Here is a 17,598-nt window from a genome sequence, read left to right on the forward strand (position 1 = left end):
TACTGATGAACATCTGGGTTATTTATAGTTTGTGGCTATCTTGGGTAAGGCTGCCATGGACATTCCTGCACATTCTTTTCTTTTCTTTTCTTTTTTGCTTTTTATGCCCACGCTTGAGGCACATGCAAATTCCCAGGCCAGGAGTCAAATCGGAGCTGCAGCCACCAACCTACACCACAGCCATAGCAACGCCAGATCTGAGGTGCATCTGCAACCTACATTGCAGCTCAAGGCAACACCAGATCCTTTAACCAGTGAGCAGAGCCAGGGATCGAACTCGAATCCTCATAGATTCTAGTTGGTTTTGTTATCACTGAGCCACAACAGGAACTCCTACATTATTTCTTTCTAAACCCAATTTATCTGGTCTCAATAGCCAGAAGCTGGGTAACTGAGCACACAACATGTTTAGCTTTGAGAGTGTTCCCTTCAACTTAACTTTCTGGAAACATTTGTTTAGGTTGACATTAACTCTTCCTTGTTTGGTACAAATTTATCAGCACAATCACCTGTGCATAGAGTTTTGTTTCAAGGAAAATGTTTAACTAAATATAGATAAAATAAGTATAAGGCTATTCCAGTGGCTGCTCTGAGAAATTATAACAAACTTGGTGGTTTAAAATAACAAAACATTTACTCACATCTCAGGAGGCTCTAAGTAGAAAATCACTATCACTATACCAAAATCAAGGTTTTGGTAGGGCAGTGCTCCCTCTGGAAGTTCTAGGGGAGAATAAACTCTCTGCCTCTTCCTTCTTCGGTGGCTGCACCAAAATACTCTGAGCAGCCACCTCATGCTAGTATCTGCATCCAAGGTAACACTGTCTTCTCCTGTCTATAAAATCTCTCCATACTTTTGTAAGGACACATGTGATGGCACTCAGGGCCCACCAGGATAATACAGATTTACCCTATCTTCTAAACCATTAACTTGAAATTCCCACTGTATCTCAGCTGTAATGAACCAAACTAGTACCCATGAGGACAAGGGTTCGATTCCTGGCCCTGCTCAGTGGGTTAAGGATCCAATGTTGCTGTGAGCTTTGGTGTAGGTGGTAGACACAGCTCCGATCATCAAGTTTTTTCTATCATGAGTAAACTTTAAAATTCTGTTGCTTTCAAGTGATTTCTCCATTTAATCAAAGTGCCAAAGATACTGCCATAAAGTTATTTTATTGCCTTTACATACAAGCAGAATCAGCACTGATATACTTTCATTCCTGAACAGTAATCCGTTTTTTCTTCTTGATCAATCTGTCTAGAGGTTTATCAAACTTATTGCTCTTTTCAAATAACCATCTCCTCATTAATCTTCTCTACACTTCCTCTATTTCTGGTTTCTAGCTTAATTTTGCTGTGTCAGCCAACTACATTTATTTGAAATGCATTAAATCATACAAACACACTATATAATCTCAATCCTCTAAAATCTGATATTCCTTTGATGGCTTGGAATTGTATATATTTAAAGTTCCCTGTGCACTTTAAAAGAGTGTGTTTTCTGCTATTTTGCAGTATCTTCTATACATACCAATTAAATCTTATTGGTTGATAGTATTGTTCTAAGTCTTTCATATTCTTACTGGCTTCCTGTTTGTTCGATTAATTACTGTTAAAGGATCATTAAAAACTCCAACTATACTTGTGTGTCTGCCTATTTCTTCTTTCTGTTCTATCAGTTTTTGCTTTATATGAAACAGTGAGCAAATTAAGTATTCATATTTAGAATAATTGTATCCTCTTGATTAAATAATCACTTTATCATCATGAAATGTCTTTTTTTTTTTTGGTCTTTGGTCCTTTTAGGGCCGCACCCACGGCATATGGAGGTTCCCAGGCTAGGGATCTAATCAGAGTTGCGGCTGCCGGCCACAGCCACAGCCACAGCCACACCAGATCCGAGCCACATCTGTGACCTACACCACAGCTCATGGTAATGCCAGATCCTTAACCCACTGAGCAAGGCCAGGGATCAAACCCGAAACCTCATGGTTCCTAGTCAGATTCATTTCCACTGTGCCACAATGGGAATTCCTGAAATGTCTCTTTAATTCTGGTAAAGTAACTTGTTCTGATGTCTGCTTTTACAAGTATTAATACAGTGATTCTGGCTTTTTTTTGTTTAGAAGGTATGTACTGTATAGCACAGGGAACTATATCCACTCTCTTGTGATAGGACGTGATGAAAGATAGCATGAGAAAAAGAATGCGTGTGTGTGTGTGTGTGTGTGTGTGTGTGTGTGTGTGTGTGTGTGTGTGTGTGTTTAACTTGGGTCACTCTGCTATACAGCAGAAACTGACACAACATTGTAAACCAATTATACTTTAAATCACTTTCTTTTAGTCTATGTCTTTACATTTAAAGTGCATTTCTTGGGAGTTCTATCATTGCTAAGAAGTTAACAAATCCGACTATATCAATGAGGATGCGGGTTTGATCTCTGGGCCCACTTAGTAGGTTAAGGGTCTGGAGTTGCCGTGAGCTGTGGTGTAGGTCGCAGACTCAGCTTGGATCCTGAGTTGCTGTGGCTGTGGCAAAGGCCAGCAGCTGCAACACCAATTCGACTCCTAGCCTGGGAACCTCCATATGCCACAAAGGAGGCCCTAAAATGACCAAAAAATTAATAAATAAATAAATAAAGTGCATTTCTTATAGACAACATATGTTTGTCCTTGATTTTTTTTATCCATTTCACCAATTTCTGTTGCTTAAATGGAATATTAAAATCATTAATATTAAATTCAATATTCTATCCCTATGGTCAGATGTACAGTTGCCACCTTGATATTTTCTTTTGCTCTTCCCATCTGTTCCTTGTTTTCTTCTCTCTTGTGGAATAACATTTTATGGACTATTATTGTTTTTATGTCCATTATTTGTTTATTACTTATGTGTCTTTAAAGAATTACCCTAAGATTTTCAATATCTCTCTCTAAATTACCACAGGGTACCTTTAAATAATATTTTAGCACATCACATACAGTGTAAGAACTTTAATACAGTATGTTTTTATTTCCTTTTCCTGCCTTTGAGCAATATTTGGACTTTAACATCAATATGCTGTGAATCCTAAATATATATTGTTAAGATTTTTGGTTTAAACAGTCTATTCCCGACTGACAAGGGATTAATCTCCAAAATTTATAAACACCTTCTGCAGCTCCATACCAAAAAAACAAACAACCCCATCCAAAAATGGGCAGAAGATCTAAACAGACAGTTCTCCAAAGAAGACATACGGATGGCCAAAAAACACATGAAAAGATGTTCAACATCACTCATTATTTGAGAGATGCAAATCAAAACCACTCTGAGGTACCACCTTGCACCAGCCAGAATGGCCATCATCAAAAAGTCTACAAACTGGAGTTCCTGTCGTGGCGCAGTGGTTAACGAATCCGACTAGGAACCATGAGGTTGCGGGTTCGGTCCCTGCCCTTGCTCAGTGGGTTAACGATCCGGCATTGCCGTGAGCTGTGGTGTAGGTTGCAGACGCGGCTCGGATCCAGCGTTGCTGTGGCTCTGGTGTAGGCCGGTGGCTGCAGCTCCGATTGGACCCCTAGCCTGGGAATCTCCATATGCCGCAGGAGCGGCCCAAGAAATAGCAAAAAGACAAAAAAAAAAAAAAAGTCTACAAACAGTAAGTGCTGGAGAGGATGCGGAGAAAAGGAACACTAGTACACTGTTGGTGGGATTGTAAATTGGTGCAACCACTGTGGAAAACAGTATGGAGATTCCTCAGAAAACTAAACATAGAAGTACAATTTGATCACCAGCAATCCCACTCCTGGACATCTACCCAGAGAAAACCACGACTCGCAAAGACACATGTACTCCGATGTTCATTGCAGCACTATTTACAATAGCCAAAACATGGAAACCACCTAAATGTCCATTGACAGAGGAATGGAGCAAGAAGATGTGGTACATATACACAATGGAATATTACTCAGCCATTAAAAAGAACGAAATACCGGCATTTTTTGCAACATGGATGGACCTAGAAACTATCATGCTAAGTGAAGTCAGACACACAATGAAACACCGACATCAAATGCTTTCACTGACATATGGAATCTGAAAAAAGGACAGACTGAACTTCTTTGCAGAACAGATGCCGACTCACAGACATTGAAAAACTTATGGTCTCCAGAGGAGACAGTTTGGGGGGTGGGGGGATGTGCCTGGGTTGTGGGAAGGAAATCCTGTGAAATCAGATTGTTATGATCGTTATACAACTACAAATGTGATAAATTCATTTGAGTAATAAAAAATAAATTAAAAAAAAAGTCTATTCCCATTTCAAAAAAAATTTTTTTTTTTTTTTTTGTCTTTTTGCTATTTCTTTGGGCCGCTCCCGCGGCATATGGAGTTTCCCAGGCTAGCGGTCTAATCGGAGCTGTAGCTGCCAGCCTGCGCCAGAGCCACAGCAGCACAGGATCCGAGCCGCGTCTGCAACCTACACCACAGCTCACGGCAACGCCGGATCGTTAACCCACTGAGCAAGGCCAGGGATCAAACCCGCAACCTCATGGTTCCTAGTCGGATTCGTTAACCACTGCGCCACGACGGGAACTCCTCAAAAAAATTTAAATAAGGGGGAAATGTCTTTTTAATTGACCCACATGCTGACCTCTTCCGGAACTCTTTATTCTTCCATTTAAATCCAATCCCTTCCCAAAATACGTCAAATTGTTATAGTTTACTCTATCTTTATTTTAGGGTAATTTTACCACATTTCTCAATAAGTCAGAACTTTACAATAGTTTAACTCAATTTAATTTTCTTCTGCCTTTCTTCTCTTTTTGTCATTTCTGTTATAACCCCCCCATAAATGGCCACTATTTAAACATTCCATATTCCTTTATGTATAACCATATATTTATATTTTCCATGCTTTTTACTTCTTCCCAAGCATCATGTGCTTCTCCATTTGGAATCATTACCCTTTACCTTGAAGAACTTCCTTTAGTTTTCCTATGCTATGAACTAGTGATAACTGGTCCACCCTTTGACTATCTGTGAAGGTCTTTATTCCACTTTAAATTCTGAAAGATGTTTCTCTGGGTTATAGAATTTCAGGGTAATTTTCAGATTTTCTTTTAGTATTTAAAATTGTTATTACCTTGTCCTCTGGCCTCTATCATTTCTACTGAAAAGTCAGGCATCAGTTTTATCACTGTGCCTTTGAACTGAGTATGTCCTTGTACACCCCAAGTCTCCTTGGCTCCTTTTATTTATTTATTTATTTACTTACTTATTTACCTACTTATTTTCTTTTTCTTAAGGGCCGCACTCACAGCACACGGAGGTTCCCAGGCTACGGGGTGAATCAGAGCTGTAGCTGCCGGCCTACACAACAGCCATAGCAACGCCAGATCCGAGCCACATCTGCAACCTACACCACAGTTCATGGTGATGCTGGATCCTTAACCCGCTGAGCAAGGCCTGGGACTGAACCTGCATTCTCATGGATATTAGTTAGGTTCATTAACCCCTAAGCCACGATGGGAACTCCTGTAACTGCAATTCTTTTCTTTTCTCTTTGTTTTCTTTTTGGCCGAACCCACGGCATATGGAGGTTCCCAGGCTAGGGATCGAATCAGAGCTACAGCTGCTGGCCTATAGCACAGCCACAGCAATGTCAGATCTGAGCCACATCTGTGACCTACACCACAGCTCCTGGCAATGCTAGATCCTTAACCCACTGAGTGAGGCCAGGGATCGAACCTGCATCCTCATGGATACTGGTCAGATTCGTTTCCTCTGAGCCACAATGGAAACTCATGCCCTTCAACTTCAACCAACTGTGTTTTCGTGTTGGTGTTTCAGTTTCATTTATTTACTAACCTAAGTTCACTAATCCTATCTTTTGCTATGTCCAGCCTGCTGTTCAATCCATCCAATGAGGTAATTTCAGGTATATTTTCAATTATTCACTAGGTATTTAATTCTATTTTTTCTTGTTGACCCTGCGGCATGTAGAAGCTCTCAGGCCAGGGATGGAATCTGAACCACGACAAGAAACAAAGTCGTGGCAGTAACAAGGCCGGTCCCTTAACCCACTACACCATAAGAGAACACTTTGATTCTTTTTACATGTTCTAATTCTCTGTTGAATTTCTCCAATTTCCCTCAATTTTCTTTAACACATAAGTCAAAGTTATTTTTAAATACCTATCTTCTAACCATATAGAAAAAAAGGTAAAAATAAGTGACTACTTTATAAAATGTCATCAGATTTAAGTAGCAAGCTCACCACTTATATTAAAAAAGTAAATCAAGTTTCTTATGGAAGATGATGCCTCTTAGAAGGAAGATAGACAAAATGGACAAGCTACATTGTACACCATGTGGCCCTAGGGAAAAAAAAAAAAAAACCTTACCTTTGCTAATGTTTTCTTGGAATAAATGTCAGTACGAAGACCAAAGTTCTGCAAATCAATTGGTTTTTCCTTGTTCTTCTCAGGAAAATTTAACATCTGCTGAGCAGCAGGAACCTGTGAGTCAAACAAATGATAGATGATTGTAATAATCTCTGCAAAGTCAAAGGGATAGAAGTTTTTAAGACTGTTGAATACCGGCACTTAAACTACCCCTGGTAGAGATTTTAGTAAAAATAAATACCTACACCTCATACTATACTTTTAACAAAATTTCAACATATAAGAAACATTTTCCAGGAGTTCCAGCCAAGGCACCGTGGGTTAAGAATCCAACTGTATGCCACAAGCTGCAGCACAGATCATAGCCATGGCTCAGATTCAATCCCTGGCCTGGAAACTACCATGTGCTATGGGTGCAGCCATAAAATAAAAAATATTTTTAAATAAGTTTTTAAAAAGAAACATTTTCTTGCCTCTTTTAAAACATACAGAACATTGACAATAATTTTAAAAAAATTTTTTTACAGTAGAAGGCAATTTAAACCTTAGATTAGTGTTATTCCAATTGAATGGTATATATAATCTGATTGACATAATCTTTTCAAGAATGTTCACCTTCCAGATTTTAGGAAGGGGAAGAAATTTCAAACAATTTAACAAATTGAAACAGTGTGCCTCTTTATTACTATCTTAGACGGTAGAAGTGATGAAGGAGTCCTGAGTATGAAAGTAATCTATAACTGACAGGAAAACCAGTCTTGGGATTAATGGGAGACAGTTATCTTATACACTAAACCTTCTTAAAGACGCGAACATTTACAAAAGATTAAAAACAAACATAACCTATAAGGTAATAGGACTAGTATGTGACTGTAATAAGAATTCCTGAATATAAATGCTGGAAGTGGTTATCTGTTACCATCCCTTCCTGAAGAAAAGGCAGTACTAATTTACCTGAGGTGATCGAAGATGTAGAGGCACCAGCCCAGAGGGAGTGTCAGCTAAGACATTGAAATGAGGGGTTGGAGGAGGTCCCATTGCCATCGGTCGACTTTCTGGATCCACTTGGTAATTAACAAGCCCCCACTGCTCTAAAAAGGCATGAACTCTGAAGGATAAAGCTCTGACAGTTAAAATCTAGAGAATGTAACTTAACATCTTCATAACCATCATCACATCTCATTAAAAAACAAAAACAAAAAACAAGTAAACACTTTCTCTGCAGGCTATGAACTATCACAAACTAACTGACAATTTTGGTTTGAGGGACAATTTTTACTAACTCAAAATAATGTTGATAATATAGCACCCCCAAACCTACTACATAAAGCCTAACCATTCCAATCATAGAGATGAGAGAACAAATGCTGACGCTGGTCCATGGTGAAAGAACTCATACATAAGGAGTTCCCATAGTGGCTCAGCAGGTTACAAACCCAACTAGTATCCATGAGGATGCAGGTTCAATCCCTGGCCTTCCTCAGTGGGGTAACAATCTGGCGTTGCCATGAACTACAGTGTACACCACAGACCTGGCTCAGATCCGGCATTGCTCTGACTGTGGTGTAGGCCAACAGCTGCAGGTCAAGGCGACCTCTAGCCTAGGAACTTAACATATGCCCTGGGTATGGCCCTAAAAACAAACAAACAAAAAAACAACTCACAGGAGATCCCATTGTGGCGCAGCGGAAACCAATACAACTAGGAGTCATTAGGTTGTGGGTTCGATCCCTGGCCTTGCTCAGTGGGTTAAGGATCTGCCATTGCCATGAGCTGTGGTGTAGGTCGAGGACACAGCTCAGATCCTGTGTTGCTGCGGCTGTGGTGTAGGCCGGCAGCTGTAGCTCTGATTCGACCCCTAGCCTGGGAACCTCCATATGCTGTGGGTGCAGCCCTAAAAAACAAAAACAAAAACAAAAAAGAACTCATACATAATCCAAATAACTTGAGGAGACCTGCATTTTGGTTTTACTCTTTAGCTGATTTAGGGCACAGATGTTACCCTAAATCCTCATGCCAACCCACCCTTCGTCTATGGTCAGTTTATGATTTGACCATATAATACAAGATGTACAATGCAAAATCTTTAAAAAGTAAGACATTTTAGGTATTTTATTAACCAAGAAAACATCCAGTTTAATCCACCTAACATTAGCAATGTCTCAGTAACTCCTTGCAGTGAAATATCTGAGAAAGTGAAGACATTTCTTACCTCATCACAGCACACACATCTCCAGTCAAGTTCCTCCGACAGGCAGTGCTAGTTAAATATTCTTGGGGATTTAGGCGATATGTGTCGATCATAAAATTTCTATATGCCAAGTATCTAAAAGGTAATGGTAAAATTCCTAAGGTGAACACCGCCCCTTTCAGAAACAACACAGAGGACAAAAATTTTTCACATTTCTCACAACAAAACATAACAAAAAGTTCAGACAACAGTCCAGCAAACAATAGTGATATTATGTAATGAGTATTTACAGTTATTAGTGTAACTCAGGGTAAGAATCCCTAATACGCAAAACAACTCTCTACTAATGCATAATGACAACAAATAAAATAATCTAATGAAGTTAATGTGAAGTAACAAACTTTTCAGAGGTGAACTAAAACATCCTTAGTTGCCACAGAATTTGCAAATAACACATGGTTACTCAGGCTAACTTCCTAATTATACTACTATGTATCTAGCATGCCAGACAGTGGTTGAAGCACTTTCCATGTAGTAACTCATTTAATCATCACAATCTCTCCATAAGGTCGAACCTATTATTCCATTTATAGATGAGGATTTAAGAATTTGTCCTAGAACCACAGGCTGGTGAGTGGTGGAGCCAGAATTCAGCACAGTGTGGTGGCTGTGGAACCCATGCTCTTAATATATGCTATGTCTAATTTCTATACTCTTCATAGAGCCCCACATGCATGTGGCTCTGACAATGGCTACATTCATTCTGGCTGGCAGTTTTTCAGAGATCTCAGCTAGGCAAGAAGCATAACCTATGAAGCCAAACTCCAAGGTAAAACAAGACACTAAAAAAGGAGAGGAGTTTTCACTGTGGCATAATGAAATGGGTGGTATCTCTGCAGCACCCAAGATGCAGGTTTGATTACTGGCCTGACAGAGCAAGTTAAAGATCCAGCGTTGCCACACCTCTGGCATAGGCCACAGCTGCAGGTTAGATTTAGTCCCTGGCCTAGGAACTTCCATATACCATGGCTCTGGCAAAAAAAAAAAAAAAAAGAGAGAGAGAAAAACTGAAATTCTGAGTCATAGCAGATTCCACCATGCACCCAAACATTTCTTCAACAAAATACTTAGAACAAGTATGTTAAGAAAACAGACTTTGCAAAATTTCTTGCCAAAAAAGTAAAACAAGAGACTGGCAGTTTGAAGCTGGCTACGTCAAAGTAGAAAAGCTATTGCTCAAAAGGGTTCTGTATAAGCAGGTGGATAAACAATGACTGAAAGGTGAATTTACAAGTTTAAATGGGTTAAAATGCTAAATTAGGCTTTTAAATAGAAGGCTGCTAAAAATCATAAGTATTTATAAATACTGGCAATATGCAAATTGTGGGCACTAGGCAAAACAGCTAAAAGAACATACCATGTTTAAATAGGTGAAAAAACTACAAAGGAAACTGAGTACACTGTGTCAATCTTTGATTCTGGTTTTAAAATACTCTTTACAGCTTTGATATAAAAAGACTGAAATTTGCTTTGATACCCAAACTTAGAAACTCTATCATGGATAATTTACAACCAGAAAATATTTATCATTTATATTCTGTATTATACCATATGCTTTATATAGAAAATTATCCTTCTCCAAACTACTTATTTATATATGTGATTTCTTATTTTTTGCTTTAGTTCCAGGCTAGGGGTCAAATCAGAGCTGCAGCTGCAGACCTATGCCACAGCCACAGCAATGCAGGATGTGAAACACATTTGTGACCCACACACAGGGTCACAGCAACGCCAGATCCTTAACCCACTAAGCAAGGCCAGGTATTGAACCCACATCCTCACAGATACTAATCAAGTTCATAAGCTGCTGATCCACAATGGGAACTCCATCTCCAAACAAGTTAAACAAGAAGATATATTTGTCCAATCACATATGTTAATACTAAGGATCACCAGGCAAAGGCAAAATACTTCCAGATAAACTTCTTCCTTCCAATAGGTTTTTCTATTTCCAATGCAGAAGCACAACAATGCTTATGTAATTAAGATCAATTCATAGGCAGCTATAATATTATATTTGGCATTCTTTTAATTACAAGTCATTCATCAGAAAAATAAGATATAGATTCCATTCTCTCCTAGATTATACATACATATATATAATCAATAATGTAATGTATCCACAAGCTGAGTTACAGAGAAACTCTTAGGGTGAAATCTGAACTCATTTTAGTTATGACCTATTACCGAATTCAACCTTTAGCTCCAAGAGCTGATGGGTATGTAGCTCAAGACTGAGGAAGAGAAATTTTGAAACAAAAATTTCCTCTGAAGCACAGAGTGGTTTGTGGCCGAGATGTAAACAGTGTTCAGAACAGAGTAAGATATTTGCAAATTTTTACACATCAACAAAGATTAACTCAGAAGTGTGCTTTAAGAACCCCCTGCCAAATATATCCAAATATTAAGTTTCTCTAAATACTGTTCTCACTAAAATATGTACAAGTATCAGGAATATATCTTTACATTTCACTCACATCTCTGGAGTCTTGGATTTGTTTTTTCCATTGAAAAACTCAGGAAGAGCACGCCTTTCAATCACATGAATACTAAAGAAAAAGAGAGAATTGGTAGTTGCATGGAAAAATAAAATTTGAGCAAAGATTGTTTAACTTACTTTACGATAAAACCAACTACCTGTAAAATTTAACTCCGTTGCACAAGTTCCTATGTATAACAGCTTGTAATAAAAAAGTTTAAAAATATTTGTAACATGGGTGGAGAGAGTGTGATGGACAGGGAGTTTGGAGTTAGTAGACACAAACTATTACATTTCAAATGGTTAAGCAATGAGGTCTCGGTGTATAGCATAGGTAACTATATCCAATCTCTTGGGATAGACCATGATAGAAGATAATATGAAAAAAATAATTTATATGTATGTATGAATGGGTCACATTGCTGTACAGCAAAAACTGGCACAACATTTTAAATCAGTTATACTATAATAAAAAAATGTGTAATGGTTTTATTTTTTATGTGTTTATTTTTGCTTTTCAGGGCTGCACCCACAACATACGGAGGTTCCCAGGCTAGGGGTCAAATCGGAGCTACAGCTGCCAGCCTACACCACAGCCACAGCCACGCCAGATCCATGCAGCGTCTATGACTTACACCACAGCTCATGGCAACGCGAGATCCTTAACTCACTGAGCGAGGCCAGGGATCAAACCCACAACCTCATGAATCCTAGTTGGATTGTTTCTGCTGCACTACGACAGAACTTGGTGTAATGGTTTCAAAAGATATAATTTCCATTTGAATTCATACTCATATATCTATATATTTCAATTCTAAATCCTTAATAAATGTAGGCAATTATAAAAAAAACTTAAATATAAAATTATATACAGTATATAAAGTTAAAGAAGCGTCCCCTTTCTTACCCCCAATACTTACTACAGCTTTTCTTTCATTTTTTTCTTTTGCCCATGCCTGCAGCATGTGGAAGTTTCTGGGTCAGAGATCAAACCCATGCCACAGCAACAACCCAAGCTGCTGCAGTGGCAACACCAGATCCTTAACCCACATGGGAACTCCATTACTTCAGTTTTTCTATTATCATAACCAAACTCAAAAAGTTCCCGTCGTGGAGCAGTGGTTAACAAATCCAACTAGGAACCATGAGGTTGCCGGTTCGATCCCTGGCCTTGCTCAGTGGGTTAAGGATCCAGTGTTGCTGTGAGCTGTGGTGTAGTCACAGATGCTGCCTGGGTCCCGAGTTCTTGTGGCTGCGGTGTAGGCCAGAAGCTGTAGCTCAGATTTGACCGTTAGCCTGGGAACTTCCATATGCCGCAGGTGCGCCCTAAAAACCACAAAATAAAAAATTAAAAAAAAAAAAAAAAAAAAGTTCCTCAACACACTGAAGGCTTTAGATAGTATTATGTTCTTGTCATAATTTATAACTAAGATGATGAAATCAGGAGACAGGAAGAGTTCTTTGGAAAACAGTGGACAAAAATCACAGTAGCTGGCATGGTAATAACATGGTAAAATGAATGACCAGCCAAAAACAATGGAATTAACCAAAATAAGTTTCTCTGGCTCTTGACATTAATGCACCTTTTTGTCTAGCACTCACCCAACCCTAGTTGGGCTCATTAACCGCTGAGCCATGAAGGGAACTCCCCCAGAGTTGGTTTTAAAAGGTATGCTGAAAAGTCTCAATGTTAGAGGCCATATATTGTGGTTTTTGAGGAAAACAAGGTACGACTCAGTGGACCATCCACTCTATTCTTTTAAACTGTTGTTTTTTTTCTTTTTCCTTTTTAGGGCCGCACCTGAAGCATACACAAGGTCTGAGGCTAGAGGTCAAATTGGAGCTTTAGTTGTTGGCCTATGCCACAGCCACAGCAATGCTGAATCAGAGCCATGTCTGTGACCTACACCGCAGCTCACAGCAACACTGGATCCTTAACACACTGAATGAGGCCAGGGATCGAACCCACATCCTCATGGATACTAGTCAGATTTGTTACCACTGAGCCACAATGGAAACTTCCTTAAACTGTTTTTTAAAGAGATATGTTTACATACATATACATATTTCAAATCACATCTACCCTTTAAAATGATAATGTAATAACCACTCAAAAGATCCAAACAGGACCACAAGATTTTGAGTAGGAGCAGCAGAGCTGAAATAAGCATATAAACTTCCAATGAAAGTACCTTAAAGAAACTAACATCAGAGTTCCCATTGTGGTGCAGCGGCAACTAGTATCCATGAGGATGTGGGTTCAATCCCTGGCCTCACTCAGCAGGTTAAGGATCCGGCATTGCTGTGAGCTGTGGTGTAGGTTGCAGACATAGCTTGGATCCCACTTTGCTATGGCTGTGGTGTAGGCCAGCAGCTACAGCTCCCATTCGACCCCTAGCCCGAGAACTTCCATATGCCACATGTGCAGCCATAAAAGAACAAACAAAAAAATCCCCACCATTTAATTTCTATCCCTAAATAAAACAACTAAAAGAACACAATCCAAAACTAAAATCACTTTCCATCCACCTTCATCTAGTGTAACAGTGATTACTTAAGTAAACTCAGGCAGAATAGTACAATATAATTTCAAAGAAAATTTTCCCACTCCTAAGTACCACGTTCACAGAAATAAATGACCCCACTACTCACCAGTTATAATCAAACCATGATGCATAGCTGGGAATAATAATGTGATTGGTCTGCTCTGTCACATTATCTTCACCAGCGTCAACTGATCGACCCTGATCACCTTTACCAGGATCTTCATCTTCCTACAGAAAAGAAGCCAAAGTTCAGAGAAAGAGAACTACTATCGAGATATGGAATAGCTTTCAAACTTCTAGTCACATAAAATGAAGCCAGCCGATCCAATTTCTAAGACCAGAAAAACAAATTTCAAGTAAAAACAGCCTTTCACAGTTTTTAAGGTACCTTTACAATATGTCCAGATGAGATAGCAGACTTTATTCCTCTTTTTTACAGATGAGGTAATCAACTCTTAGAAAGCCCCAAACTTTTTCCACAACAGCCAAGTATTTATTTGTCTATTTTTACCTACTTCTAGGATTACAAATCTAAATTACTAGTTCTCAATTTATTTTTAAGGTGGTAACTCAATGACACTAATAAGACATAATGGTAGGTTTTCCGCAATCCAAAAGCCTAAATATCTGCTAACAGCTAAATGTGCATTATCTGTCATTCCTTACACTTAACAGCATGTACTAGAACTAGTAAGATTTAAACAGGATAAAACTATAGAAAGTCCAGTTACAGAGCATATACTCTTAATAATTCTCACTACTCAAAATTAGGTCTGACTTTTATCAGACTTATGGAGGTTTTGTTAATGAGTCCATCTCAAAACCTGTTTTTTGAAAATATAATAATTTCAAAAATCACTGCTTTAAGTCAAAAGACAGGAACATTCTATATGCTACCGATAAACAGTAATAATTACTTTTACTTACTGATTTATTTTTAGGACTGCACCTGTGACATATTAAAGGTCCTAGGCTAGGGGTTAAATTGGAGGTAAAACTGCCAGGCTACACACAGCTGCTGCAACACCATATCCAAGTTGTGTTTTCAAACTACATAGCAGCTCACGGCAACGCCAGATCCTTAACCAATGGAGCACAGGAAGGGACTGAATCTGAATCCTCATGGATACTAGTCGAGTTCATTTTGGCTGAGCCACAGCGGGAATTCTCAGTAATAACTATTTTTATTTTATTTTATTTTTTATATATTTTTAGGACCACACCCACATAAATGGAAGCTCCCAGGCCAGGGGTGGAATCAAAGCTGCAGCTGCCAGCCTATGTATGCCACAGCAATGCCAGATTTGAGGTACATCTGCAACCTATGCTGCAGCTTGCAGCAATGCCAGATTGTTAACCCACTAAGGGAGGCCGGGGATTGAACCCACATCCTCGTGGGTAATAGGTTTTTAAATAAATTCGTACTTTTAATATGATCTAATATACAGTTTAGAGTCAAATGGATCCCAGTGTCCCAGAACTGTCCTTTAGATTTTTCTCAATCCAGAACCTGATCAAGGATTCAACATTTTATCCTTTAGTCTCTTCTAATTCCTGTCTCCTTTTTGTGGGGGGAGGGAGTTCATTTATGACATCAAAGTTATTGAAGAATCCAGACCAGTCATCTTGTAGAACATCTAACAATCTGTTTATCTCACTGATTTTTTGGAATTAACTCAAGATTAAACATTTTTATCAAGAATACTACAGGATGGAGTTCTGGCCAAGGAGCAGCAGGTTGAGAATCTGACTGCAGCAACTCAGGCCACTGCAGAGCTTGGGGTTCAATCCCCGGCCCAGTGCAATGGGTTAAAAGGATCCAGCACTGCTGCACCTGAGGCACAGGTCTCAACTGCGGCTCAGCTTCAATTCCTAGCCCAGGAACTTTCAAATGCCACAGGTACAAGGAAAAACCAAAAAAGGAAACTTTTCAAATTTTGAACCATATTCTTTTATAATGGTTCCATAGGTTAATTTCTATCTTTAATTCAATCTAAATTTTCCTATGATATATTACTTCAAGTTAGGATCTAGTTACTGCTGAAAACTTAAGACAATAGTCTCCTTAAGATCAATGAATATCAAAAAAAAAAATTTGTAATGTATGAAAGCACCAAGAAAACTCTGGCTGTTACTTAAATGACATTGAAACAAACGTGTTAATACTGGAGTTTCATAGTGGCCTCGCTGGTTAAGGATTTGGAGTTGTCACTGCTGGGTCAGAGGTTCGATCCCTGACCCAAGAACTTGCACATGCCACTTACGCAGCCAAAAAAAAAAAAAAAAAAAGAAGCAAAAAATGTGTTAATACTGATAACAACGATAAGAAATTTTATTTCCCAAACCCCAGAAGCTAGCAAAACTATGTTCATCTGCTTTTGTGGTATATAGGTTTTACAAATTCAATTCAATTCAGAAAATTTCATTTATTCAAGAAAACCAGAGGAGTTCTCTGATGGCCTAGCTGGGTGAGGATCCTGAATTCTCACCGCTGTGACTGTGGCTGGCTACTGTGTGGTATAGGTTCAAACTCTGGCCCAGGAATTCCCACATACTGCCTACGTGGCAAAAAAGAAAAAAAACAGGAGTTCCCGTCGTGGCGCAGTGGTTAACGAATCCGACTAGGAACCATGAGGTTGCGGGTTTGGTCCCTGCCCTTGCTCAGTGGGTTAACGATCCGGTGTTGCCGTGAGCTGTGGTGTAAGTCGCAGACGCGGCTCGGATCCCGAGTTGCTGTGGCTCTGGCGTAGGCCAGTGGCTACAGCTGCGATTCGACCCCTAGCCTGGGAACCTCCATATGCCGCGGGAGCAGCCCAAGAAATGGCAAAAAGACAAATAAATAAATAAATAAATAAATAAAATTTAAGGCTCATTTAAAAAAAGAAAAAAGAAAAAGAGAGAGAATCTGAAATAAACACTGCAACCCTCATTTAAAAAAAGAAAGAAAGCCAGGAAGAGGCGGACATTACAATCATTAAAGGATAAGGGTCTACAGTTTAACTGTCTCACACTGAGGAAACAAGCAGGGTAGAACCAGGTGTCAGAGTAATTAATTCTGTCTTATGTTTAAGTTATATGATGGACTGTCCATAGTTTCAACATCTTTGGCATTAAAAAAAAAAATCTTATAGGGAAATTCTGCTGTTTTGGTCTCCTTTACCACTCTACAATATTATTTATTCTAAACGATGATATCTTTTTAGAAATGTAATATTCATCAACATTTGTAGGTAGCTCTTTGAATACCGAAGTTTGATTCTTGTAAAAAAAATCCTAAGAACAATTCAGCTGAAGAACCATCTGTAGAAGAATTCTTGAAACGCTTTTCCTTGAAATCTTGTCATGAATATGTTCATTTCATGAATGTATAAAAAACAACAACTGTCACTCTGGGAAGATTCTCTGACTGAAAATGGGAACTACCCATTTTCAGCATTAAGGAAGTTATTTCAAGGAGATTAAGGATTAGTGACACAACTTAACAATCAAAGATGACAGTCTGAATAAACGATAGGATGTTCATTAAAAAGAGAAGTAAAACCCTGCCTTAAATCCAACACCTTCCAACAGCCTAATTATCAATATGTCTCCACAGCAGAACTGATGAATGAGGAAATAGTTGACAGCAAGGCTTGGAAAAGGTGAAGAGCATGATCAAAGGCTACAATATTTGTGGACTGGGGCTGCACTAAAAGAAATGGGAGTGAGAAAATCAAAGCAAGGCTCAGTCCCTGCTCACCTGCGCTGTCTGATTTCACCTGGGACGATGTACGCAGCTCTGATTATAAAATTGCAACCAGGAGAGTAAAAGAACCAGAGACTATAGCATATGAGGGATACTACCTGGGAAAGCAGCAATTTCTTCTTGATAAATTGGGAGGCTCAGAGTTCCTATATAGCTCAGCAGATTAAGAACTCTACTAGCATCCATGAGG

At 38.9% G+C, this 17,598-nt stretch overlaps 1 protein-coding gene across 4 annotated transcripts in view; it reads right to left on the reverse strand.

Moving 5' to 3' along the window:
- SMARCC1 (SWI/SNF related, matrix associated, actin dependent regulator of chromatin subfamily c member 1) overlaps positions 1 to 17,598 on the reverse strand; it is a 166,999-nt gene that overhangs the window by 79,871 nt on the left and 69,530 nt on the right. For all 4 annotated transcript variants that reach the window (XR_014823048.1, XM_084988231.1, XM_021068731.2 and 1 more), the window contains 5 exons: positions 13,770 to 13,891; positions 11,116 to 11,187; positions 8,600 to 8,713; positions 7,342 to 7,495; positions 6,388 to 6,501 (listed from right to left, as the gene is read on the reverse strand). Coding sequence is in view for 3 of the 4 variants with exons in the window: in XM_084988231.1 (XP_084844357.1) it covers positions 6,388 to 6,501; positions 7,342 to 7,495; positions 8,600 to 8,713; positions 11,116 to 11,187; positions 13,770 to 13,891 (576 nt within the window). In the remaining variant the exon portion in view is untranslated. The remainder of the gene's footprint in view (positions 1 to 6,387; positions 6,502 to 7,341; positions 7,496 to 8,599; positions 8,714 to 11,115; positions 11,188 to 13,769; positions 13,892 to 17,598) is intronic.

The sequence above is a fragment of the Sus scrofa genome, chromosome 13 (genome assembly GCF_054392235.1).
Source record: "Sus scrofa isolate SSC_HxYL_T2T_F1_AM1 chromosome 13, Sscrofa_HxYL_maternal_Yorkshire_Landrace_v2.0, whole genome shotgun sequence".
Taxonomy (NCBI): domain Eukaryota; kingdom Metazoa; phylum Chordata; class Mammalia; order Artiodactyla; family Suidae; genus Sus; species Sus scrofa.